This window comes from Onychostruthus taczanowskii, unplaced genomic scaffold, assembly GCF_017590055.1.
Source record: "Onychostruthus taczanowskii isolate IOZ18803 unplaced genomic scaffold, ASM1759005v1 scaffold151, whole genome shotgun sequence".
NCBI classification, from domain to species: Eukaryota; Metazoa; Chordata; class Aves; order Passeriformes; family Passeridae; genus Onychostruthus; species Onychostruthus taczanowskii.
The window spans coordinates 175,556-200,520 of NW_024498697.1; the positions used below are offsets into that span (position 1 = coordinate 175,556).

Below are 24,965 nucleotides of genomic sequence, written 5' to 3' on the forward strand. Positions count from 1 at the left end.
GAGGGACTGAGGATGTTCTGAGGGCTCCTTTCCCCTCAGAGGTGCAGCAGCAGGGGCAGCACAAACCTGAGCCAGCACAAGGCTCCAGAAGGGGCAGCACCAGTGAGTGTTGTGCATGCATCAACCTGGAACGGCCCCCAGGAGCAGCCCTGCCTCCCCCAGGACAGGGACAGGGACAACAGGGATGGGGGTTCCCATCCCCCAAATAAAGCAGGCAATATTCTGTGGTGATCTTTCAAAGTTCCCATGAAAGTTAAGATACATTAAAGAGAAGCAGCTTAGATAAGTTTTATTTATGCTGATTAAGCTTTATTTATGCTAAACAGAAGTTACCAAATCAGGAAAGCCTGGAGGTGCCAGAAGGGGCTTTTGGGAACACTGCCTGACTCATCCAGGCTCAGGAGGAGACCTTGGCTTTGGGAGTGCTGTCAGCAAGGCCCAAGAGCAACAACACAGGCAGGGAGAGGAAGCAGGAGGAACCAGCCCCCAGCCATGGAGAGAGCACCCAGCAGCAGCCAGGGCAGGCCAAAGCCAGGGTGGGACTCAGGAGCACTGGAGGTGGCTCTGTCCTGCAGCCAAGGCCACTGCAAACACTTGTGGATTCACATGGCAGACCCTGAGTGTAGCCAGGGATCAAAGGCACAGAATCATTCCAGGATACTCAGTGTACACAAATGACCAAAGGATGTGACACAGAACACAAGCAGCTGGACAGTGAAGAAAGCAAAGAACAGCAATAACAGAGTTTGGGGGAATGAGGCTGCCAGAAATTATGGGGGTACACAGCTCATAAACAAGGTGAGAATTCATCCAGGGCACAAGAGCAGTTCAGGTATCCCAAGAAAGGATTTTGATATTGGGGGTCTGGTTCACTGTGACTTTAGTCTGAAACACACTGGAAGTTATTTGACCAGCTCAGGAATACCTGCAGAGAGCTGAGGGTGGGGTCACTGCTTTAACAAAACAAAACCCACCACTAAATTCAGAGGAAGACACAATGTGCACACTTACTACAAAGAATTCAGTCACCTGCCATCTAATCAGCTGAGCTCTGAGAAATTTCATCCATCACTTGGAATTCTTAAGTGATTTCAGACTGAAATCTCCTGAAAAGCTGTGGTACAGCTCAGTGAAAACAAGCTGCAGTGCTGGATTTCTTACCTAGTGCAGTTGTGCTTTCCTGTAAGGGGCTGGCAGATCCCAGCCCCCTGTGGGTTCCAGTGCTCAGATCCCAGCTCTGGTCCCTGAGAGCCTGCACTGCTCTCCTGTATTTATAGCAGTTCAGCAGATGGAGTCATGGAAACACCTCAGACCTTTTGGAACAGAGCTGGTTCATATTTAGCTGCCATATGCTGCTACCTCTGCTGTTACACAACCACCTGAACCCAGTGCCAGAGCAGGAACCACCTTGCTGCCAACCCTCCATGGGCAGCAAAGGGACACCCTCAGTGGCTCTAGGGACAGTGGCAGCACTTCATGCTTGATGTTCAGTGTGTGAGAAAGGGCACAGTCCCAGCTCTGCCTGTCTCCTCCCAGCCTGGCTGGTCCTGCACTCACCTACACAACAATGGTCTGCTGAAAAAAATTAACACCCAAGAGCAGCTTGCCTGCACAGCCTCAGCAGAGTGAGGACTCTGTCAAGTGTCACTGGTCACAGGATCATGGAACATCCTCAGTGGGAAGGGACCCACAGGGATCATCCAGTCCACCCCTGGACCTGTCCAGACCCCCCAAAATCCCACCCCGGGCATCCCTGGCAGTGCTGTTCAAATGCTCCTGGAGATCTGGCAGCCTCGGGGCTGGGACCATTCCCTGGGCAGCCTGGGCAGTGCCAGCACCTCTGGGGGAAGAACCTTTCCCTGATATCCAACCTAATCCTCCCCATGCCCAGCCTCAGCCATTCCCTGGCTCCTGTCCTTGTCCCAGAGCAGAGATGGGAGCTGCCTCTCAGGAGGAGCTACAGCCCTGGGGAGCTCTGCCCTCAGTCCCCTCTGCTCCAGCTGAACAAGTGACCTCAGCTGCTCCTCCTGTGGCTTCACCTCCACACCCATGCCCATCCTCAGCTCCCTCCTGTGGACACTCTAATTCCTTTCTGTCCCCATGACATTGTGGTGCCCAGAACTGCCCCCCAGGAACAGGCACAGGGGCCAGGCTGGGGACAGGGCTGGGGTCACCACTGCCACCTCAGAACTGCCCATGATTTAAAGAACCTCCACCTTCAGCTTTGAAAACAACCAGCACTTCAGGAGAAAGCAGCACAAGAGCATGTCCTGTGTCAGAAGAAGGGAGCCATTGTCAGGGCTCAGGGAGCACAGCAGAGCCCAGCAGCCTCTGAAGGCCAGCACCCCTTAAATACATTTAATACGTGTGAGCAATGACTTACTGACTTGCCTCTAGGTATGGAATTAAAAGCCAAGGAAGAAGAGGAAAAAGTAATCTAGATAAATGACTTTATTCCCTGAGGTGACATGCAGTCAGAGCACATCCCCAGTGCTGAGCAAGTTTTAACAGAATTGTGAGGAGTGAACAGAGGGGTACACGACTCGTCTGCTCTGAACTACAAGTCTCTTCACTTCTGCCCTGCCTCTGCGAGGGAGATCTGAGAACAGCTCACTCAGCTGCACTAAATCCATTTGATGGGACAGAGGGGGGGCTGGGGGAGCACTGGGATGTCAGGGGAGGATTAGGGCTGCACCCTCAGCCCGTGTCAGCATGAGCAGGAGCTTGCTGGCTGGCTCCAGGCATGGGTGCTGCTGCGGGGGAGGGCTCAGAGCTGCATAGTTCTACCCTCTGCAATTATTTTCTTTAAAGTGCTGAAAGTGGTAAATAAAGAGAAGAGCAGCTGAACAGCCTGACAGATTTATCTTCTTCAGGGAAAGAGCACATACACCTGCACAGGCACCTTCTTCTTTAAAAAAAAAAAAAAACAAAACAAAACAAAAAACTGAGGTGATTGCTATCTGCAATCATGCTGGGTGGAGAAAAGAAATTCCATGAAAGGTGAGTTAATCCAACCCCTCCCATAGCCAGATGCTCTGAAGTGCAACTCTGAACAGCCCATGGGCACGAGGGGGGGATTTAAAGATCTCTGTGGACCAAAATGTGGTGATTTCTTTGTTCTGAACATTTCCCCTCACTGCAACGCTTTTCCCAATTAAACCAATGCAAAGGCTCCCACCCACACCAGGGCTCTGCAGAGAAGGGAACCTCCAGGACTGCTCTAGGACCCCAGACCTTCCTCCCCAGAACCACTCCTACCTGTAAGGACATTTCTATCAGCATCAGCAGCTTCTTGATGCCGATCCACACCGGCTTCCCTTTGACGTTCTGAGCAATCGTGCTGCGCTCCTTGTCTTTGAAGTTACCCAGGAGCTGGGGGGAAAATCATTTTAAAAAATCAACAACAGGAGACAGAGTAGGAATAATGGTACCTACCTTGGGAGAAAGGGAATGGAAAGCTAGAAGCATTTACTAGCTGAGAGGGACAATTTGTTGCAATGTATCTCAGACAAGGCAAAACACAAAAAATTCTTTAATTCCCTCATGGTTTTTTTTCCATAATATCCCTTATCCAACAGTTCGTGCTGTGCTTTTATGCTGTACTCCAGGTCTTCTCCAGATCAGGGTCTACAAGGGTAGACACAATGGGTCAAGCCACAGGGAGTTTCCACACCTGCTGCAGGAGTGTCTGTGTCTCTCAGGCTTCGGTGACACCACCTTGGGACAGGTTTGCCAATGGCACCGAAGATTTGCCTGTTCAGTTTATTTTAACAGCCATCAGTACTCACCACAACTCCCACTAGGGCACAGAATAAGGGGACACTGAAGGCAGGAATTTATAAAGAACTTTTAATTCCTCAGCACCAAACACCTTCAGTTGATGCTGTTCCAATTCACCAGAGCACCCTCTGGGCACATTCAGTTTAAGTGTCCCAATTATACTCATTACCCACTTCCCTGCCCTTGGAATGCTTCAATCCAGACCACAAACCTCTCCCCAAACCTACTGTTCTCTAATTTTGCCTTAATTTAATTCATGAAAAAGCAAATTGAAAAGCCTCAGAACTGCTCTGTTATGACATGATGACAAGCAGGGTGGTGTTACCAGACACAGCTACTGCAAAATCCCTCAAGTCTGGAGTCTTTTGTCATCCTTGAACTTTTGCTCACCTCTAAAGCCTCCATGAGCTGCTCCCCTGTGGCAATGTTGGGCACGTGGATGGTGGTGCTGAAGGCATTCAGCATCTCCATCTCCTGCAGGACGTCCTTGCGGCTCGTGGTGCCGATGATCAGGAGCTTGCGGCCCTGTCCAGGCAAGGGAGCCACAGTCAGGAAAGGAAAACCTGGAGAGAACCAGCCTGGGGAAGGTTCAGCTAACTACAAATGATAAATGGCCATTTAAAAACCCACTTCAAACAAAATTAATGGGATTAAATCTGTCATTAATTGAAGTCGCCAACAGCAGCCACAGGAGACCAGGATCAGCTCTCGGAGCAATGCCACCAACAGGGTCCAAGAATTATGGTGCACAAAGCCCCACCACACTCACAGCTCCTTCTGAACCCTGCATTATAAATAGCTGGATCTTCATTAAATTTAAAAGCCTGAGCAAACTCCCACTCCCAAAAGCTGAATTACAAATGACTTCTCGGGGGAACAGCCTGTCTTCAGGAATCTGTGGGTACAGTGAATTCCCTGCTCCTGCACACGCAGTTCCAGCGCATTTCCAGCTCAGGCTTTTGAGCAGAGGCTGCTGTGAGTCCCTGTGTTCCTTCCCCCTGCAGCTGTACAGGACATGCCCACTCCAGCAGGCTCCAATTCCCAATGCAGAGTGCACAGAGTCAGCCCAGGCAATAACAGGGTTTATGAATAATAGAGCAAGTTGTGGAAAACATCAGCTGCAAATGCAAATCCACTGCTGATTGTTCACCTTGCAGAGCCCTTTCCACTGCTATTTGAATTTCCCTGAGCAGGGTTTGGACACTGATCAATACTGGATGGTAGCAGGAGCTGCTGGGATTGTCAGGCAGGATCATCAGTTCCTTTTCTGTCCCAGCACACAGGGAGCCCATGGGCTGGGAGGGGCCTGGCTGGCCAAGGACTCCCCCTCTTTTGCTGTTCAAGAATTTTGGCTGGGGCTCCAGGAGTGAAGGGAATGTCCAGTGCTCACCTAGAGGGTGCTGGGCACTGCCCAGGCTCCCCAGACAGCTTCACTTCTACACAGCTGAGGTACCAGGGCACAGAGAAAGCCAAGGACAGACTCCTGACCAGGACTGAGGCCTCCAAAACACAGAACAACCCTCCTGCAAGTGCTGAACACCCAGACCCATCTGCTTCACAAGTGGTTCTCCTAAAAACTTGTTCATTACTGTAAGGAACTCTCAAAATACTGAACAGCTTGGGCAAGGGGTTGTGCTAATAACAGTTTCCCATGAACTGTGAGCATTTAAGAGGGGAAAAAACGACTCAGCTGCACCCAGGCAGTGTCTGTTCCCCAAATATAGCTCCCAGCATGTGCACAGTGCCTGGCACACTGATCAGGCATCAATCAAGGGGATAACTACCTCAGAGAGGCTGCCTGAGGGATGCTGCTCTCATACACTAATGAAGTCTGTGCCTGATTACAATAAAAATGGAATTTAGCTTGGAGTTTCACCAGGAAAGGACACAGGCAGCACAGAAATGCTACAGTGAGGGGAGTTCTACCTGCTGGCACTTCAGGTGTCCATGACTGATGTCACTCTCAGCCTTTCCTGGCCAGCTGCTGGAGCCCAGATAACACATTCCTGTTCCCAGGAATGCTGCCCACTTTCTGGACTCATCCAGCAAACATTCCCTGGCCAAGCTGGCCACTGCCACCCCGAGTCAGCTAGACCCAAAGGCAGCAGGGCAGTGGGAGATGGCTGCACACACAGAAAGGGCTCTAAAGCCCCGGGACACTGAGGGAACCACTGGCATTGGTCCCTGTGGGAATTCTGTGGGAACACCAGCTCAATCTCACTCTGTGTGTGACCACCGGGACAGATTTAGAACAGGAAAAGCGCAAAGCAGATCCATCATTTTGCCATGTGAATCCAGGAGTTCCTTCCTGTTCCAAATACAACTTCCAAATCCATCATTTCCCTGCTGGGGGTGTTCACCTGGAGAAGGGAAGGGCCTGGGAACACCTTAGAGCACCTTGCAGGGCCTAAAGGGGCTCCAGGAGAGCTGGAGAGGGACTGGGGATAAGGGGGAATGGCTTCCTACTGCCAGAAGGCAGGGATGGGATATTGGGAAGGAATTGTTCCCTGGGAGGGTGGGCAGGCCCTGGCACAGGGTGCCCAGAGCAGCTGTGGCTGCCCCTGGATCCCTGGCAGTGCCCAAGGCCAGGCTGGATGGGGCTTGGAGCAGCCTGGGACAGTGAGAGGTGTCCCTGCCATGGCAGGGGAGGCACTGGGGGGGCTTTAAGGTCCCCTTCAACCCAAACCATTCCATGTTTCTGTGATTCTGTTTAGCTGGAATAGAGAAAGCACTGGGGATGAAATGGGGAATAACTTCCCTAAATAGATCCTTGATAAAAACAGAGAGGTTTATAAAATCATAGCTGGTGTAGAGGGGATGAGGGAGAGACTGCTGCTCATCATCACAGAAACAAGGGAGCACAACAAGGAATTCTCAAACATCAGATAAACTGAACTAAAGGGTGGTTTGCTCTCACCAACAGCCAGCTGGACTCAGGCACGCACAGTGCTAAGAATGGAAAGGCTTAACAAGGTTGAAAAGCACCAGGATGAGTTTCCAGAGGGCAGATCCATCAGCAATTTTTAGATATCTCTGTTAAAATCTATTCCCAGGTCCCTGAACCACTGACGTGGTTGGGAGCTCCTCAGAACAGATGGCTACTCTGTAGAAGTGCTTCAAATTTTTAACAGCTCCACCCAAAAGATCCTGATTTTTCCCTGCTTTCCTAAGAAGAAACCATGCCTTCAACTCCCTGCTTTAAACCTGACCCCTGGAAAGCAGCCACAGTGACCTGACAGGGCAGGAGTCCCTCAAGCTCTCCAACTTTCAGGCAACCCAACAAACAAGTGAGAACCCCCAGGGCAGCACTGCTTGCCCCAGGAGTTATGGAGGCAGCAGGAAAAGCCATCAGACTGAAAAAGCTGCCCTTACCCAGCTCCTCTGCACTGATTTCCTGGGATTTGTTCTTATTCCAGGACCCCAGAATGGCTCAGGCTGGAAGGGGCCAGGGTGCCACTCCCTGCTCCTGCAGGGTCATCCCAGAGCACACAGCACAGGGCTCCATGTACTGATGATGCAGTCCCATTTTCAGAAAAATTCATTTTTTTCATCCTTAATTTCTACAGCAGCCATGGTGAAGGCAATGTGCCACGTGTTCAGCCCACACAAAATCAGGATTCAATCCAAACTTCCAAAAATCAGGCATAACATGTGAGTAAATTACCAGGGAAGGAGGAACAGCTTTAGATGATTTGGTGTCAGATTCACAAGTAGGGCAGTTCCAGCCCAGTTCTTCCATCACCAGAGACCACACACAGGCACAGCCTTAGGCTTGAATTCATCCTGTCCATTTTTAGGCAAAGTGCCCCAGTTTGGAGCCCAAGTTCCCTCTGTGCTGACAGGGGGACAGAACAGAGGTGTGTGCCCTGCCCTTCTGCCTTCCAGGAGAGGATGAGCCCAGAGCTGACCCCTCTGCTGCACGGGTTTTACCTGACTGAAGGATGCTCTCATGCACACAACTGTGGGACTTAGAGAAGCCTCTTGAACCAACTAAATATTCCAGGATGGATTTCTCTACCACAGCAGCCACTTCCCAGCAGGCAGCACATCCCTGCCCAGGGGGAATCAGAACATGACACAGTTACAGACCCTGCTGTGAGCAGCTGCAGCCTCAACACCTCAGTGGAGTCCCCACCTACAGAATTTCAGCAAATCCAGCCAGCCCCAGGCCAGGGGAGCCTGAGCTCTGCTGGAAGCAGGCACTGGTGACACTGAGGTGCCTCTGTCACCCACCAGCTGCTCAGGACCCTTGTACACCTTTATCCTTGTGTTTGGGGTCTTGGGAATTCCTCACATGCAGAGGGAGAAACATAATTCCCTAGGTTTGTGCACATAAAACTAACATCACTGGTGACTGGAATTGCTTCCAATTCACACCAACTGATGTGGAATCAGGAATGCATCTGGGATTACATCAAACAAGGAGATTATTTCCCTGTAACTTTCAAAGCCTCCAGTGTCCCAGTGAGAAAAGGGGCTGGGGAGCAGTGGAAGGGCAGCTCCAGAAGAGGGTCTCCCTTCAAGAAGAAGGGTTGGGGGCTCTGGGAGCGATGGAAGGACATCCCAAGGCATGAATCTGACCTTTAAAGTGGGGCTGGGGGCTCAGGGAGTGAGGGAAGGGCAGCCCCAGGAGTGGGTGTTCCCTGGAGGGAAGGGGCTGGGGGCTCTGGGAGTGAGGGAAGGGCAGCCCCAGGAGTGGGTGCTCCCTGGAGGGAAGGGGCTGGGGGCTCTGGAAGTGAGGGAACGGCAGCCCCAGGAGTGGGTGTTCCCTGGAGGGAGGGGGCTGGGGGCTCTGGGAGTGAGGGAAGGGCAGCCCCAGGAGTGGGTGTTCCCGGGAGGGAAGGGGCTGGGGGCTCTGGGAGCAGTGGAAGGGCAGCCCCAGGAGTGGGTGCTCCCTGGAGGGCACCTTGCCCAGGCAGACATTCCCTGAGCCTGCCCAGCCCGCTCTGGCTAGCTGGGGATGCTGAGGGTCCCTCCTTCCCTCCCAGGCCGATTGTTGGGAAGCAGCAGGGAGGCACATGTGAACCTCGGTGGGGCTGGGGAGAGCCTCCAGCCCCGTGTGACTCTGCATGTAGATGAAGCAGCCCCGGCTTTGGGAGCTGCTGCTGCTCAGTTCTCAGGGAAGGCTTTTTCTCCTGCTTGGCTCCCTGCTGAGACAGCCCTTTTCAGCCTTTCCATCCCCCAGTCCCTGCTCCTGCACAACACAGGCAAACGTGATTGAATTAAAGACCCAAGAGAACATGGTTTATTTTCTTCTCTTCAAGGCATTTCAGAAAAGATTTTTAATTGGTTTAAAAAAAGATGCTGAACAAAATGCAATGGTTTTCAGTCCTCTTGAAGCAGCAGTAACAGATAGCACTATTTAACACTGCTGAGTGGAACCACAAGCAGGAGCTGTGACTGGCAATTTAAAGCAAGCTCAGAGAGGTTTCTAGTTTATTTAAAGTCTAAAGTGTTTACCCTCAAAAGAAAACCAGAACCTTCAAGTGTTTGCCCTTCCCACACCACGTTCCAATAATCCAGCCTGGCAGGAAAAGTGGAGCCTGAGAGGCAGCTTCAATTCAACACAGACATGCACCTCGATGCATAATTAATAACATTTCATCCCAGAAATGCTTCTCTTCCACACAGAGCCTGCAGTGACTGCAGGGAGCTGCTTGCACATCAAGAATATCCCTGCAAGTGACGTGACACCCCAGTGAATTCATAATCTGGGCCACAGCAGTGGGAGCAGCCATGGTGACAGGACAAGGGGGAACGCTTTCCCCCTGCCAGAGGGCAGGGACAGATGGGTATTGGAAGGAAATTCTTCCCTGTCAGGGAGGGGAGGCCCTGGAATGGAACTCCCAAAGAAGCCCTGGGTACCTGGAAGTGCAGGGGGTGGAATGAGATGGGCTATAAGGTCCCTCCCAGCCCAAAGATTCTTTTAAATCAGCTCAGTATTTCAGGTGCCCCCCCACGAGTGAAACACTGAAGCAAAGGGTAACAGGTATTGTCTCCCCAGCATCCTGCCAAGAATTCCTCTCAGCACAGGGATGTCCCAGGACATCCCATTTTTACAAGGAATGATGCTAAACCATGATCCCAGTGCCACAGAAATCCACAGTGCTTTGACCCCATGCAGGTCAGTCCCACTGATGCTGCTGATGCACTTAGAGCCTGTACCTCCACCTCAAATTCCAGCAACACCCCGAGATCAGCCATTCCCTCCAAAGAAACTGCTCCTCAAGGCAACTTGGAATCTCAGAGGGGACTTGAAGGTGTTGATTAACCCTCAGGATTATTTCATCATTGGTTCCTTACTTGAGTTCAAAACCCCCAAGGAGTCTCTATGCCCAAATCCAACCTTTTTCACAGTAAACTGTCACAGCAGAAAAGGTCTTTCCTGCACAACTCTATTTCTTACATACAGCTTTGGGTTTTTAAATGGCCAAGATCCCCACATGCCATGGCTATCCCAGGGAACTCACTACAAACACACCAGGAAGAGCCCTGTCCCCAGAAGTGCCAGAGCAGGGCTCAGCTCACCCCATGTCCTGATTCCCACAAAGCAAACACTGGACACTTTTAAAAAATAAATAAATAAATAAATAAAACCCCACATGATCAATCAACCAGTGACATTTCCTCAGCAAACTCACTCTCTACCCTCCAACAATTTATGGCTTAACTCACCATAATATTGGCTGTCAAGGCAGAGTCTCCCAGCCCCCAGGGCATTTCAAACCCTGCTGAGCACAAATCTCTGCAACAAGTGCAAACTTGGCAAATATCTGTGAGCTGCAGCCTGTGTCCTGCTCTTGGGAGCCCCAGGTGCCACCCAAAGGGCAGCCCAGCAGCAGCACACATTCAGGATGCAATGGGCAAATGGACAATTTAATACTTTAAGTTCCTGTGAAAGCTGAACCGAATAAAGTTCTGTTTTCCCTATTGATTTCTGGGAACAGCCATGTCCTGGCACTGTGGAACAGCCTGCAGCAGGTCAGTGATTACAGGAGATGAGGGGACCAGGAATGGCTGTGCTGCTGCACACAGGCAGCTGCTCTGTTCCAAGCATGTGATAAAACTTGGATGCTGTTGTGTTACAGACTTCACATGGCCTAGAAAGCTCACTGGGAAAATCTTTGTTCTCCCAGGCTGACAGTCACACGGGGAACTCAGGGCCTGTGGCATTACAATTTAGTTCAAAGTCCTGGATTTGAAAGGTCTTTTCACCAAACTCTCTAATGAAAACAACACTCACACACAGGCTCCTGTGCCAGGATATTAAACATGACAAAAAACTGACTTCACCCAGACTGTGCTTCTCTGCTTTTTCCTCACATCAACTTTCAAGGTGTTCCTGTTAGGATGTTATTTATTCATGCAGATCTTTGACACACAGAGCAAAAAGGCAGTGAAGGACAGGAAAATGGCAAACAAGAAAGGAGGCTCAGCCTGCCTGTCTCACCCAGCACGAGCTGCAGAACCCTCAGCACTTGTGATGTTCCTAAATCTCATCTAGCCACAAAGTGCAAACAGACAGGATCAGCACGAGAGACAAGATCTTAAGCTTCCCTCAGTCATTGTAATTAACACCTGATCATTTCAAGTTAAGAACAAATTAAACCCCTGACAACCACAATCACAGATTACACAGAAATTGATCTATAAATAGAGAGGGAGCACGTGGCTGAGCCAGGGGTGGATCTGGCCTGAACAGCTCCTCAGAGGGCACAGCTGGCACAATTCAGCTTTACACGGTGAAGGTTAAACTGGTTTCCTCAGTCAGTATTTTTAGGACTAACTGCAGAAGATACAGCCCCCAGTAATTAGATATTTCAAGCTGAATCCCTTGTGGTTATCCTAGAAATGTCCAAGTGAATGAAGAGCAGCAGGCTGGGATTAACGCGGCTGACTCAGACAAAGCCTTAACACCACTGGCAGCTCTCAGGCAGCCACAGAGCTCCCACTGTCCATTCCTGCAGGAACAGGGACAGTCCCACTGTCCCATCCCTGCCTTACCTGAGGGGGGGCTTTCTTCAGCAGCACCAGAAGGGCTTGCAAGACCAGGTTGGAGAAGCGAGGTCCGATTGGGACATAATCTGAAAGGAAAAACTCATTTTAATGTCCATGGAGCAGATACACATTTAAGGCACTTCACTGCATCAAAACCAGTTTAATGGCCCTGCAGTAAATGGTTCCAGATAATTTCCAGTTTTCAATGTTTCAACATTGCAAATACATCAATATTTCTGCAGCAGCCAGCACAGCTCTCCCTCCTCCTGACTCACCTAAAAGTCGCTCAATGTCGTCCACAACAACACAGCTGAGCTGGGACTTGTAGGCATCATCAAAGATCTGAAAAACAGTGAAATAACTCAGTGTTAAACCTCAGCCACAGGACTGTGACAGCCACAGCTGGGCCTGCTGATGTGGGTTCAGCTGAACACAGCAGCACTGAGAGGAATAATCTGAGAATGAAACAGGTGGGTAATGAGAGATCAGGCTCCCTGCAGACAATAAAACACTGCCATCTCCACAAATTTGGTTCATTTATTCATTTACACCCCCCACCCTTGGCAACAAGCAGCTGCCCTGAGGTTCACTGGAAGCCAGGGAGAAACCAGCACCATTCCTCTGTTTTAGGAGCTGGGGCAACACTGATAATGTGACACACACACAGAGAACCTCCCCAGCTGTAACACAACTGTGAAGATTTTCTCCTCAGGCTGGATATTGGGCACTGTGCAGAACAGCAGCCTGCAGGGAGAAGAGACTGACTCAGGTGTGGACCTCAGCCCCAGTCACCCTTGCTGGAGCAGCACAGTGCCCTGCACAGCTCTGGGTGTGAGCAGGAGGCAGCACTCAGGACAGCAGTGGTGCTGCAGCCCTGCCTCCAGCAAACCCTGATTCCAGTGAATCCAAAGGCTCCTTTTGGATCCAAGTCACAAACTGGATCTCCACTGCTTCTCCTAAGAACCTTCCTTCCCTTACAAGCTCTACAACCCTGCACCAATGTGATCAGAGTAACATTCAGCTCATGTTTAACTGAAGACCCCACCTCAGAACGGGTCCCAGTCCCACTCAGGAATATCTGTTCCCCCACGTGCAGCCCTAAGCCCTTCCTGGCTCCCCCTCCACAGGCAGAGCTCCAGACCTCCTCATCCCAGATCTGTTCTCCTGCACTGTTTGCCAGACTTGAAACCTTCCCTGAGACACTTCCAGTGCCAGTGCCACAAAAACATTGTGACAGGCATGGCAGGACAGGAGGGAATGGCTCCCACTGCCAGAGGACAGGGTTAGGTGGGATATTGGGAAGGAATTCCTCCCTGTGAGGGTGGGGAGGCCCTGGCACAGGGTGCCCAGAGCAGCTGTGGCTGCCCCTGGATCTTTGGCAGTGCCCAAGGCCAGGCTGGGCAGGGCTTGGTGCCACCTGGGATAGTGGAAGGTGTCCCTGCCATGGCAGGGGTGGCACTGGATGGGCTTTAAGGAGCCTCCCAACCCAATCCATTCTACAATTCTGTGATACATTCAACTTTATAAATTAATACATGCAGGATTTCCAGACCTAGAGAGAGCTGAAAATACCATCCCAAAGGGAATTCACCTTTCCCTTCAGGAGAGAACCAGAACTGTGCTGTCACCAGGCACAGGGGACCACACACACGTACCTTCTTCATGGCCTGGCACTTGGCTGTTTCAGAAAACCCAATCATCTTATCAGGAGAACAGATCTTGATAAAGGGGAAGTTGGATTCTTCTGCTATTTTTGCTGCTAAAGCAGTCTTCCCACTGTGGGGGGGTCCTGAAGCAAAGGACAAACAAGGAATAAACAAGGGAGGAAACAGCTCTGACAATGCTCAGTGTGAATGATACTTAGGGTATGTTTGAATTCCATCCAGAGGCATCTGCAGTGTGAAATGAATGTTTTTCCTGCTTGCAGAAGGAACACACTAACTCCTGGTGCAACCCAATCCTCCACATGAAGGCAATTAATGGAACTACTTGAGCATATGCAGACTGATGTGCCATGACACAAAAGGGGACATTACACTTTCTGTAGGAGCAGCCATGGCACCAAAATGTGTGAGTTTGTGTTTTGGATCAATTTCTTGAGCTTATGTCCTGTCTCAGTATGATCTCTGCTGGCACCTTGGCAAACAAGCCAGCAGCAGGCACACCAGGGAAACACTGGCAAAGACAATTTGTTATTTGTCTGAATTCACACCAGGATAATTCAGAGACCAAAGACACACCTGAATCCATGTGGCCAACATGAATCAATTTGGAGGGACAGAAGAAATTGCTGGGCACTAACACAAGAAATTACTCAGGGTTAACTCCAAAGCTACATACTACAAGCAACAGTGGTAATGCATCTTTTTGGACTTTGGGAAAGGAAAAGGGGAAGAGATAAATAACAAATTCTACTCCAACATAACAAATTCTCCTCCAAAACTTTTAACACAGATACTGGAACCAGTTTCCAATATCTGAAAACTCTCCTTAGGCAGTAACAGTCTGGATAGAGGGGATCCACCTTTAACTGACAGAGACACCCAAATGTGGCTGTTTGAACTCAGCTAATTGCACTGATGAGCTCTCCAGTGACTTCAAAGAGAATTTAGACAACTGACTCAGCTAGAGACATCTCCACTGTAAACCAGCCAAATGCAGGCTCTTCACTGGGTACATTTTGGTTATTTAGTGGGTACATTTTGGTTATTCACTGGGTACATTTGGTTATTCATTGGGTACATTCCCTTCTCCCTTATTCCAACCACAGGATCCCTTTGGCTGAGCAGACAGTTTTAATATCCAAAGCAGTTTCACCCAAGCAAACTGAAAGAGCCCAGTTCCATTTCTCCCCCCAGGTGTTTCCTGCAGGTGCAGGATGTCAGAGGTGAGCAGGAGCAGTCTCCAGAGGGGATTTCCCAGCTGTTTCCCCCAGCTGTACCTTCCAGCAGGACGCTGACCAGGGGAGTGCGGTCGCTGTTCTTGGTCTGCTGCACCAGCAGCTCCCCATCATCCAACACCCTCGTCACTGGGTCCCCCCACTTAATGATTCCATTCATGATGTAGCTGGCATAGTCCTCCTGGTTGGTTCCAAATGCCTGTAGAAGTGAGGGAACACTTCTTTCAGCAAAAAAATTTTTCATCTCATTGAAAAACCATGAAACAATTAAATAAAAATGACCAGGAGCAAGGCTCTGGAAGATGCTGAAGTGAGACAGCCACAGCCCCTGGTGACTCACAGCATTCCAGCTCAGAGGGCTGAACACAGGTGGAGACCAGGCATGTTCAGAATCATCTTTTCATAGGCCCTCACAAGCAGTTCTAGTCAGTGCAGGTTACCAGTGCGTACTGACTCCACACTGTGTGGAGACAATTCCCAGAAATGAGGCTTAAACCTCCTCCAACAGCCCAGGGTAAAGCTGTCACCCAGGAACTGGAGTGGCCTAAAAGGGAAAGCTGTGACAAGGAGAAGAAACCCCCAGCTGTTCTTTATCTGTTCTAGCTCTCTGTATGACCCTCTGGGCAGCAACAGGCACACAGAGAGCTCAGAGCTCCCCACCTTCACAACACAGGACATGCCACTGCTGCGTGACCCCAAAGGAAGTGTCCCTCCCATATGACTGCACTGGTGGCTGCTCCTGCAGCCCCACAGTGCTCACTTACTGGTTTGATATCGTTCTCCAAGGATGCAAAGAAATCTCCTCTGGTCACTCGCAGGCTCTCTGCCTTCTCCATGTCCACCTCCACTTTGTTGCTGGCCTAGAAAGGCAATAAAGGCCACTGAGGTGCAGCAGCACCACCCAGCTCCCCCCCAGCCTCCCTCCGCAGCCCCAGCCCTGTGGGGTCAGTAAGAAAAATGTTTCTGTGGGGGCATTTGCTGGGTACCCCTGGAACCATGCCCACCTCCAAGAGCCACATCCCAGCCCCACAGATCCACTCAGGGCAGCTGTTCCACCCCAGTGGGTGATGCTAAAGTGCAGAGGAGCTCTGTGACCCCCATTTCAGAGAAGTCACCCCAGCTAAGAACAGGACTGAAGCTTTGGCCCACCCCTGCTGCTGCTGTGCTGCAAAGCAGGAGTCAGTGAGGCTCAGACTGGTGCCAGTGTGGGACTGACCTCAGCCCAGTTCAAACTTCTAGAACCTACTGGGATTACACAGGTACCCTTTGGAGCTGGGAACTAAGACAAATAAACTACATTTAACCCTCAAAGACTTGTCTCAGACATTCTCCTCCAACAGGGACCTGCAAGAACAGAGTGCACCAGAGCACGGGAAGGAAAAATAACAATAAAAATAATGACATGGTGCTTGTCTTGAGGAGCAGCAAACGCAGCCCCTAAACAGCCACCACAGGACCCCAGCCTGGGCAATCCTGCTGTGCCAGACACACACCTGCAGCCAGAGGATGGCTGAAATGAGAGTCCCTCCTCCCAAAAACACCCACCAAGCACAAACACACATGCCAAATAAACAACTGAGGGCATCTTTAGTACAGGTGATCACTTTTCTACTTTGCAGAGGGAGATGAAGGTACCTGAAACACTCAATAAATTCCTGAAGTTGCACACTTAAAACCAGGGGGGCTCTTACCTCCCCAGCCTTTAATGAGCTCGTGTTTTAATTTTTCACACTTTGAGAGATAATCACAAGAGTTTAAATGATTCAGAAGACAATGCCCCTTCATTTTCCATTCGTGCTCTTGCTTCTCACAGGTGCTTCTGAAAACTAGGTCAGGCCTGTGATGTATATTTTAAGTTTTCAGTACTTGTAGGAAAGAATAAAGTACTTTGCTGCTTCATTTAGCTAAAAGCAATTTCAGAATAAAGAATATTACCCAAAATTACTATGTCAAAGTGCTTGAAAAGCAAAACAACACGTGGCTACTTCCCATGTGGAAAAAACACATCCATACATTACTGAGATGTGGATCACAAAGCACCCCAGAGGAGGGGACTGCTCTTTCACATTTGCACATTGCCATCTCCTTTTTTCCCACATGATTTCTTGGCACAGCAGGGAATAGATCAAAACACCAACGCTCCCCAAACTCACCCAAAGCTCAAGCACTGACAAAACATCAACTATAAGCAAAATTAATTATTTAAGGAAAATGTTTTGCCTGCAAAGGGAAGAATCCAGAAGCACTGGTTTGTTGGGGTTTTTTTTTGAGACAGAGCACAAGAAAATGAGAAAGTGATGATGTTTGTGGTTTTTTGCTATATGAAACAATAACTTGTCAAGTATTATGGTTATACAAGACTAATTAGCAGGAAGAGTAATTTTTCCTTTAGAAGGAGCACTCCCAGGAGATACAAAAGTCTAAGCAGCAAATGATTTCTCACTTAAATGAAAGTGTGATTTGCACTCCTGACATTTGAGGCTGAGCAGATTTTTACAGTCCCTGTGCTGTGGGATTGATGTCCAGGGCTTCTCCCTGCAGGAGCTGCCCCCAGCCTGGCCAGGGGAGCAGGGGCTGTGCCTCAGGTCCTTCCTCACCACCTCATCATCTCATATTTCAACACCACTGAATACTGAGCTTTGCATCTGCCTTCCCAGCCCTGACATTTCACGGCCCTGAGCTCCCTCCTGCAGGCACACTGACCCCCCCAGGCAGTGGGACTGGGAGGGCAGGGAAGTGTTCCCAGATAACAGAGGGACTTGGGAAGCTTGCATGAATCAGAGGACGTGGGGTGATCACCATGTCAGCACTTATCTGCAATGGAAGGCTTTTTACAAAACCCTCTGAATTTAGATTTGGAGCAGAGGGTCCCTTCCAAGGCTGGAACACTTCTCCACACAAAGCACATCTCTGCTCTTCTGGCTCTTGCATGAGGAAACAGTGAACAGCCATCCCCATTCCCTGATCCCAGCACACTCTCCACGACCCTTCCCCATGCTTTTTTGGGCTGAGGAATCTGAGTTTAACCATTTTTCCAAAGAAAACCCTCCTGGACCTCTGATCCTCTGCTGCCATCCCACACCCTGGTTCCAGCACGATCCCAGTACACCAGGGATTTGATCCATGATGTAATCACAGCCCCACTTTTGCTCTTTACCTCTCCTGGTAAATTCTAACCTTGCTATTTTGCTATTTTCACTGACAAGGACTGAGCTGGGATTTCCAGACCATTCTAGCTCCAAGAACTTGACCCCAGGTGATAATCAGGTCAGTCCACATCCCTGCCTCCACCTGTTTGAATTCTCTCTCCCAGAGGACACCCAAAATTCACTGGCATCCTTCCAAATGCCCCCTGCAGCTCTCCACTGGTGACCTTTGTCTTTATGCCCCCAAACCAGCTCTGAGATGATAACCTCCCCCTCCTTACAGAACATTTATCAATACATTGAGCTGCTCAGGCTCCAGCAGAGCCTCCCCATAAATGGCTGTTCTAATTCCCACCTTGTCTCCTGGGTCCAATGCACAAACTGTGCTAAAGACTTTCAGTTTTTAGCAAAACATCCTCAAAAACCACCCCTTCCACCCCACCAAGCTGTGCAAGAGGCACCTGGAGGGCAGGAGAGGGAAGAGGGAATTCAGAACAAAAGAAAAGCACAGGGAAAAAGGTGGTGCCCACATGAATTTCACCTCCTAAGGTACACTGATAGGCTCCTTTCCAGTTGGAAGTAAACATTCCATATTCCAAACATAATTATTTTCCCTTTTTTGCCCCAGCAGGAGACTGACCTTAATGTGTCTGTTCATGGCAGTGGACTGAGCAGCTCGAACCAAACCTTCCAGCTCAGCACCACTGAAGTTTTTGGTCTCCACTGCCAGCTCTCCAATGTCCACATCCTCAGCCAGGAGCTGGTGCTCCCTCATCCTCACTGTGTGGATGTGCAGGATCTGGAATCGGCCCTTCTCGTCTGGCAGGCCTGGCATGGGAAGAGAACACCCCCAACCCCCTGAGCACAGCACTGCAAATCCCCAGGCCCTCCCCTCAGTGTCCCCTCCTCCCAAGGCCCCTTCCCAACACGAGCAGCTTGCACTCACAATGAGGGTATTTGATGATGCTTTGCACTGAGAACATTCAATTACATTAACTGCTAAACTGAACTGTGTCACCACCAAACCAGGGAGAACAGCACAAGGTTGAGTTTCTTTCCTCAGGGCTCCTCCAAGTTGGCTGCAATCAGATTTCCACACCAGGAATGACAATCTGGTCAGTCCCCTGGCATCCCTCAATTCAGCTCCCATCTTGCAATTACCATGGAATGGTTTGGGTGGGAGGGACCTTAAAGCCCACCCAGTGCCTCCCCTCCCATGGCAGGGACACCTTCCACTGTCCCAGGCTGCTCCAAGCCCTGTCCAGCCTGGCCTTGGACACTGCCAGGGATCCAGGGGCAGCCACAGCTGCTCCGGGCACCCTTGCCAGGGCCTGCCCACCCTGTCCATAACAGATTTCTCCCTTATATCCCATGTGACCCTGCCCTCTGTCCATTAAAAATCTCTGCTCCTTGCCCTGTCATCACAGACCCTGGTAAAATCTGTTCTGCCCCTCTATCCCTGAGTGCCCTTTCCCAAGGGGTCACATCTACTAATTACTGAATCAACTGAAAGTTTACTCTCCCAAAATCCAGAGCCTCTTCACATGGTTCATATAATTCTATAAAATGTTTCTTTTCATCAGCTGAGGTGATCATTTCCCAGCCTGCACCTTAGCAAGTCATTTCTGAAGCCCACAATGGGTGACACAGAAGATCTTACTCTTAGCAGTGTAACCTGGCAGTCTGGCTCATCACCCTGAGCCCCACTGTGCCCAGCCCCTTCCAGCCTCTGCTCCAGGAATCTGGTATTTGCACTGATCAGTGTTTGTGTGGAGGGGATGTGAAAAGACATTTTACAACACGCAGAGTACCCAGGAGCATTCAGTCCTTGTCACCTGATAGTTCTTTCCAGGATCACTGAGCTTTCCAGCAGTCCCAGGCTGTTCTCTACTCCATCTTTCTTCAGGGAATTGTCACCTCAGCACTGAGCCCCAGGCCAGGCACCCTTTAGGCTCCATCATAACCTTCACTGACCAAATTCTGACCTCAAATGCAAAGCCAGTGATTTGTTCTCATGAATCTAAGATGATCTGGGCTTACTTTCTTAATAAAGCCTACATGATCAGATATTCCCTAATTTACCCTGCACTGGTGTGCAGAGTTACAAAAGTCCCTTTCTAGCTACTGATAGACAGCTGCTTTTCCAGCTGCCAGATGAAATGGCAAACCAAGCTCTTGGCCCACTTTTAGCTCACCCACTGCTCTCTCCTGGCCTTCCTGCAATTTCCACCCAGCAATGATCTGTACCATTATTTGCTTCCTTTCCCTCACACAAATATTCAGGGTCCTGCCTGCCCATCCCTGCCTGTTCTGCTGGGCAGAAACTCAGATCAGGTTTATCAGTAGGGAAGTCCAAAGTGGTGCTTTATTGGTCTGATTTAATTGGTGTTCTGGAGGGAGCTGCAGGAAGTTCAGCACCTGAGCCATGCTGGGGATTGCTCACATTAGGATCTGTATTTGCTTTGCTGCTCTAGGTCCAAGGAGCTGAGGAACTGGGCTCTGCAGTGTGCTTACCAATCTCCATCTTCACCTCCAGCCTCCCCGGCCTCAGCAGGGCCTCATCAATCAGGTCAGGTCTGTTGGTCATTCCTGAAGGCAAAGTTAAAACAAAATACTGTTACCTGAGCTTCCTGGTACAGCCCATAGAGATAGGGCAGGACAAGCACAGCAGGAGCAGCCCCACTCCCCCACAGGCTGATACATCAATTCTATCAGTCCTTGCAGGTTTCCCTAAACTGTGACACCCTCCTTATCAAAAACTAGATAAGGAAATTGCTGAAAGCAGCAATATCTGCCAACCACAGCAGCACCTCCCTTTAAACCTGCTGCTGATGCTGCTCCTCAGGTGCCCTGCAGTGAGGCAAACCCCAGCAGTGCCCAGCCAGCCTTCAGGACAGAGCAAGGCAGTCCCACCTACCGATGACCAGGATGTTGTTGAGCTGCTCCACGCCATCGATTTTGGAGAGCAGCTGGTTCACCACGGTGTCGTGCACGCCAGTGCTGCCAGCCATGCTGCCCCTCTGCTTGCAGATGGCATCAATCTCATCAAAAATGATGATGTGCACCCCACTGTTGGCTCCAAGCTGTGGGAGAGAGTGTGTCAGGAGTGTCACAGATTGCTGAGAGCAATCCAAAATCAACACCAAGCTCAGCCACACTGACACAGCACTGAGACTCGCTGTGTGCTCAGTATCACACCTGTGTGTGTGTATCTCACCCCTCTCCATGGGAACATCCTGCCCCATCTCCACATCAGGGGGCTCAGGGGGCTCTGCCCAAACTCAGGACTTTGCAGCTACACAGGTTTCGAGGAAGAACATGAGGTTGAGCAAACCAAGCAAAGGCCAAAGCTCAAAGGGTGCCAGCACTCAGCACCTGGGAAAGGGACAGGTACCAGGGACAGGGAACAAGGCTTGTCTGTGGAGGGAGGGATGCACCAGGGTGGGAACACCCCAGGCTGGACTGAACTTGGTAAACACACAGCTTGCCAGAGCAGCTTTGCTGATGATATTTTTAAGGAGCCCAGTCAGCCCCAGAACTGCCATTTCCACGTTCACTCAGGGGTGAGGCAGTTGCAGCTGCTAAGAGAACAGGATACTTTTTGTGACTGCATTATGAAGCTTTTTCCCTTCAAATTCCACCTCTAAAACATCTTTTGTGGCCAGTGCAGACCATGTTATCACTGGGTGCATGTGCTGGCCCTGGCAATCTGCCCCAGACACAGGCAGCACAATGCCAACCTTTTGGAGACCTTTTCAATCTCCCAGCTGTCATCAGGCCCAGCTCCTGCAGCCCATATCCAGTGGATTTTAACAGGTGTGTTATTGCCAAGGGAAAGCAGCTCCCAGAGATGCTGCAGCCATCAGGGAGCAGGAGATTGCTCACGTGGGTCTGTGTTACCACACAGAGCTGATTGACTGCCTAATAAACCTTCTGCTGAAGAAATGAAATTATTTCAAGTCACCACCAAAATCTGAGTCTTGTGAGCTGAATAAAATTAAGGGATCATTTGCTAATGACTTCTAAAAAGACTTCCCTGTATTTAACTGTGACTAGTCTGACATTTGATTTTCTTCATCAAAAAATCTATCAAGATCAAGTGATCCACAGCAGAGAAAAATTACCATAGCACACATGAAAGAAGTACTAACTAAAGAAACTAAAGATTGGGGTTTTGAAAGCCAGTTAAAGCAATGGATAAAAAACATCACTGGAAAAAAAACAGAATCTTTATCCTCACTTCCAGTTTCAAAGTTTTCTAGTTTCAAGACATTGTTCTCAACCATTAGTTTTCTGCTGAGAAAAATTAACCATGTATTGATTATAACACTTCAAGTGCTGTAACATACCGATATGCCTGCAACCTAAAAACCTGAAAGCTTATGTGCCAGCTTCATTTAGTAAGAAAAATCCAAACAGATTCAATTATGTCTCTCCCACCAAAAAAAAAAAAAAAAAAGCAACTAAAAACAGAGGAAAATTTGCACAATCTGAGTTTTAAGGACTTTTGGAGAAGGTGACAGCACATGACCCCAAAGCAAGCAGGGTGGGCACTGCTGTATTGCTCCCAAATTACTGTGCAGGGAATCTCAGCACACTGGCCCTGTCTGCAGGGCTGGCTGGAGCCCAGCTGCCTTCCCAGCTCCCAAGGCTGCTTCCACAGTTGACAGTGTGAGCCTGCACAACACCAATACTCCACAACTCACCAGGAACAACCATAATCCCAAGCCAAGCAGTAACCCTGTACTGAGTCTTATTTTCTTTTTGTTAGGGTTGGAATTAAATGAGTGAGGTGTTATTTCTTGTTCAGACTTAGATGTTTATTAGTTCTTATCTGTATTACAGTCTCACAAACTGTGAGTTCTACAGCACTTCACATTAACAAACTAAAAAATGGAGCTGTCTCTCTCTATAAGGTCTTTTAAGGATAAACTGTCTAATTAAGAAATTACACTGAAATTATTTTTACTTTTAACCCAATAGCTTTTTTTTACTTTTAACCTAATGATTTTTACTTTTAATCCATGGTCTGCAATGCAGACTTTTTTATCTAATCACACAATACTACCTAAACCTATGAAGAAGAAGGTGAAGAAGGACTAGCCTCCTCTCTAAAACCTCTATCTCGTTTATATACATATATATATATATATATGTTACTATATTCTAAACCCTTAAACTCTAAGTTTTCTACTATGTGATAATGTACACTTCTATTTAAACTACACATCTATAATCTCAGCTGCATTATTCAATTTTGGAAGCTTTCTGCACGGCCTCAGTTCAAATGCAGTGTTCTCTTGGGGTCAGAGTCTGTCAGTACAGGAAGTCTGAAATTCTCAGCAACCAGGGTTCCAACAATTCTGCCTTTAATGCAAGCAGTAATTTTGAGATTCCAGACCCTTTCCAGTCTCTCCTGGTCTGTCACTGTCATATTTTCTGAAAAAACTCTTCACCAGGATTTTTTTCTCCTGGGCAGCTGAGAAGCCACAGGTTCTCCATGTCTTGCTGCTCTGGAATGTGGTCTGGAGATGGTTTACCAGAGGTGCATGTTTGATTGGGTTCATGTGAATTGTTTTTACTTAATGACCAATCACCATCAGCTGTGTCAGACTCTGAGGAGTCAGTCACAAGTTTTTATTATCATTCTTATTAAGCCTTCTGTCTGTATCATTTCTCTATTTCTTTAGTATGGTTTTAATATAGTATTCTTTAATATAATATCATAAAATAATAAATCAGCCTTCTGAGAACATGGAGTCAGATTCATCTCTTCCCTCGTCCTGGGGACCCTCACAAAGACCACCCTGGTCTCATTCCCACCACCCCCATTCCTGTGTGTCCTCACCCTCCTCTGCTCCTCCTCTGCATCAGCAAACAGCTTCCGGATGTTGGCCTCGGACTCTCCCACGTATTTGTTGAGGATTTCGGGCCCGTTGACCACCTTGGGCTCCCTGGCATTGAGCATCTTCCCGATCTGCCGCGCCATCAGCGTCTTCCCGCAGCCCGGGGGCCCGTAGAGCAGGATCCCCTTCACGTGCTTGCAGCCTGCAAGGACAGGGAAGGGATGCTTGAGAAGGCTGGCCTAGAACAGAGACTGGAGGAGCTAAAGAATAAAGGAGGGTGTTGGGAAGGATGAAAGTTTCACCAAAAAATATTTCGTATTTCATATTTCACAGATATGGATGCTTGGCAGAAAGATTTTTGAATGCAGAATCTGAAGAAGGAATAGAAATGAAAGCAAGTTTTCATATAGAAAAAAAGAACTGCTGAGCCAGTCTTACTGGATAACCAAGGAGGCAAAGGGTGTATTAGTTAGAAGGGGTTTTTATGACTTAGGGCAAAGGATAAACCCACCTCAAACAAGAAAGTGTTTTTACCAAGCAGAAAGATAGCACAGGCAAACAAGCCTGCTGATGTTCCAAGTACAAAAAGGGACTCCAAATTTTCCACTGCAAGAAAACTGAAAAACAACTTCTAGCTTAAACTGTAATGTACTAACTGTTAGTGACTGGAGAATAGTGAGATGAATATGGTAATTATAGTAGTTGTGATAGGCTATAGATAAAAGTTAAGGTATAGATTGGTTCTACTGTACTAAGATGCTCAGCAAAGTATATAATGCATTTGTAACCTAAGCTAAGGGTCTCCAGGCCTGCCTGCAGCTGGAGCTGACAGCTGGAGGCACAGGCTCTGTCACCCACGACCCTGGGCTGCTGTAACATCTCTCATCCAGGCTCTTACTGTAGAGATTTATTAGGAGACCTCAACAGATCCACTTTGGGCAGCACAAGAGCTCAGCCAGGGCTGTGGCATTCATGTTCTCTGGAATCTCATGATTCCTTCGCCCACGGTTTTTCTCCTGAGAAGCTGAAAAGGCAGCAAGAGGCACCATAGAGAAAAGAGAAACAGTTCTTATCTCATTTGCTTCTCCTGTGTTGTGCTCATGTGAAATGTGGTTGGAGATCGTTTACCCAAGGTGATTGTTTCATTGGATTCTGGTGTGAGTTGTTTTCACTCATTGGCCAGTCAGGGCCAGGCTGTGTTGGGTCTCTGGAAAGAGTTACGAGTTTTATTTTTATTTTTTTAGCATTCAGTAAGTATCTTTTCTGTATTCTTTAGTATAGTATAGTATACTTTAA

General features: G+C 49.0%; 1 protein-coding gene across 3 annotated transcripts in view; it reads right to left on the minus strand.

Annotated features, from left to right (window-relative positions):
* Positions 1–24,965, minus strand: part of NSF (N-ethylmaleimide sensitive factor, vesicle fusing ATPase) — a 78,238-nt gene that overhangs the window by 6,575 nt on the left and 46,698 nt on the right. For all 3 annotated transcript variants that reach the window (XM_041398958.1, XM_041398959.1, XM_041398960.1), the window contains exons 9-19: positions 23,672–23,871; positions 20,741–20,906; positions 20,338–20,412; positions 18,464–18,651; positions 15,442–15,537; positions 14,720–14,876; positions 13,434–13,567; positions 12,054–12,120; positions 11,785–11,864; positions 4,171–4,305; positions 3,259–3,372 (exon numbers count right to left, since the gene is read on the minus strand). In XM_041398958.1, the coding sequence (XP_041254892.1) occupies positions 3,259–3,372; positions 4,171–4,305; positions 11,785–11,864; positions 12,054–12,120; positions 13,434–13,567; positions 14,720–14,876; positions 15,442–15,537; positions 18,464–18,651; positions 20,338–20,412; positions 20,741–20,906; positions 23,672–23,871 (1,412 nt within the window). The remainder of the gene's footprint in view (positions 1–3,258; positions 3,373–4,170; positions 4,306–11,784; positions 11,865–12,053; positions 12,121–13,433; positions 13,568–14,719; positions 14,877–15,441; positions 15,538–18,463; positions 18,652–20,337; positions 20,413–20,740; positions 20,907–23,671; positions 23,872–24,965) is intronic.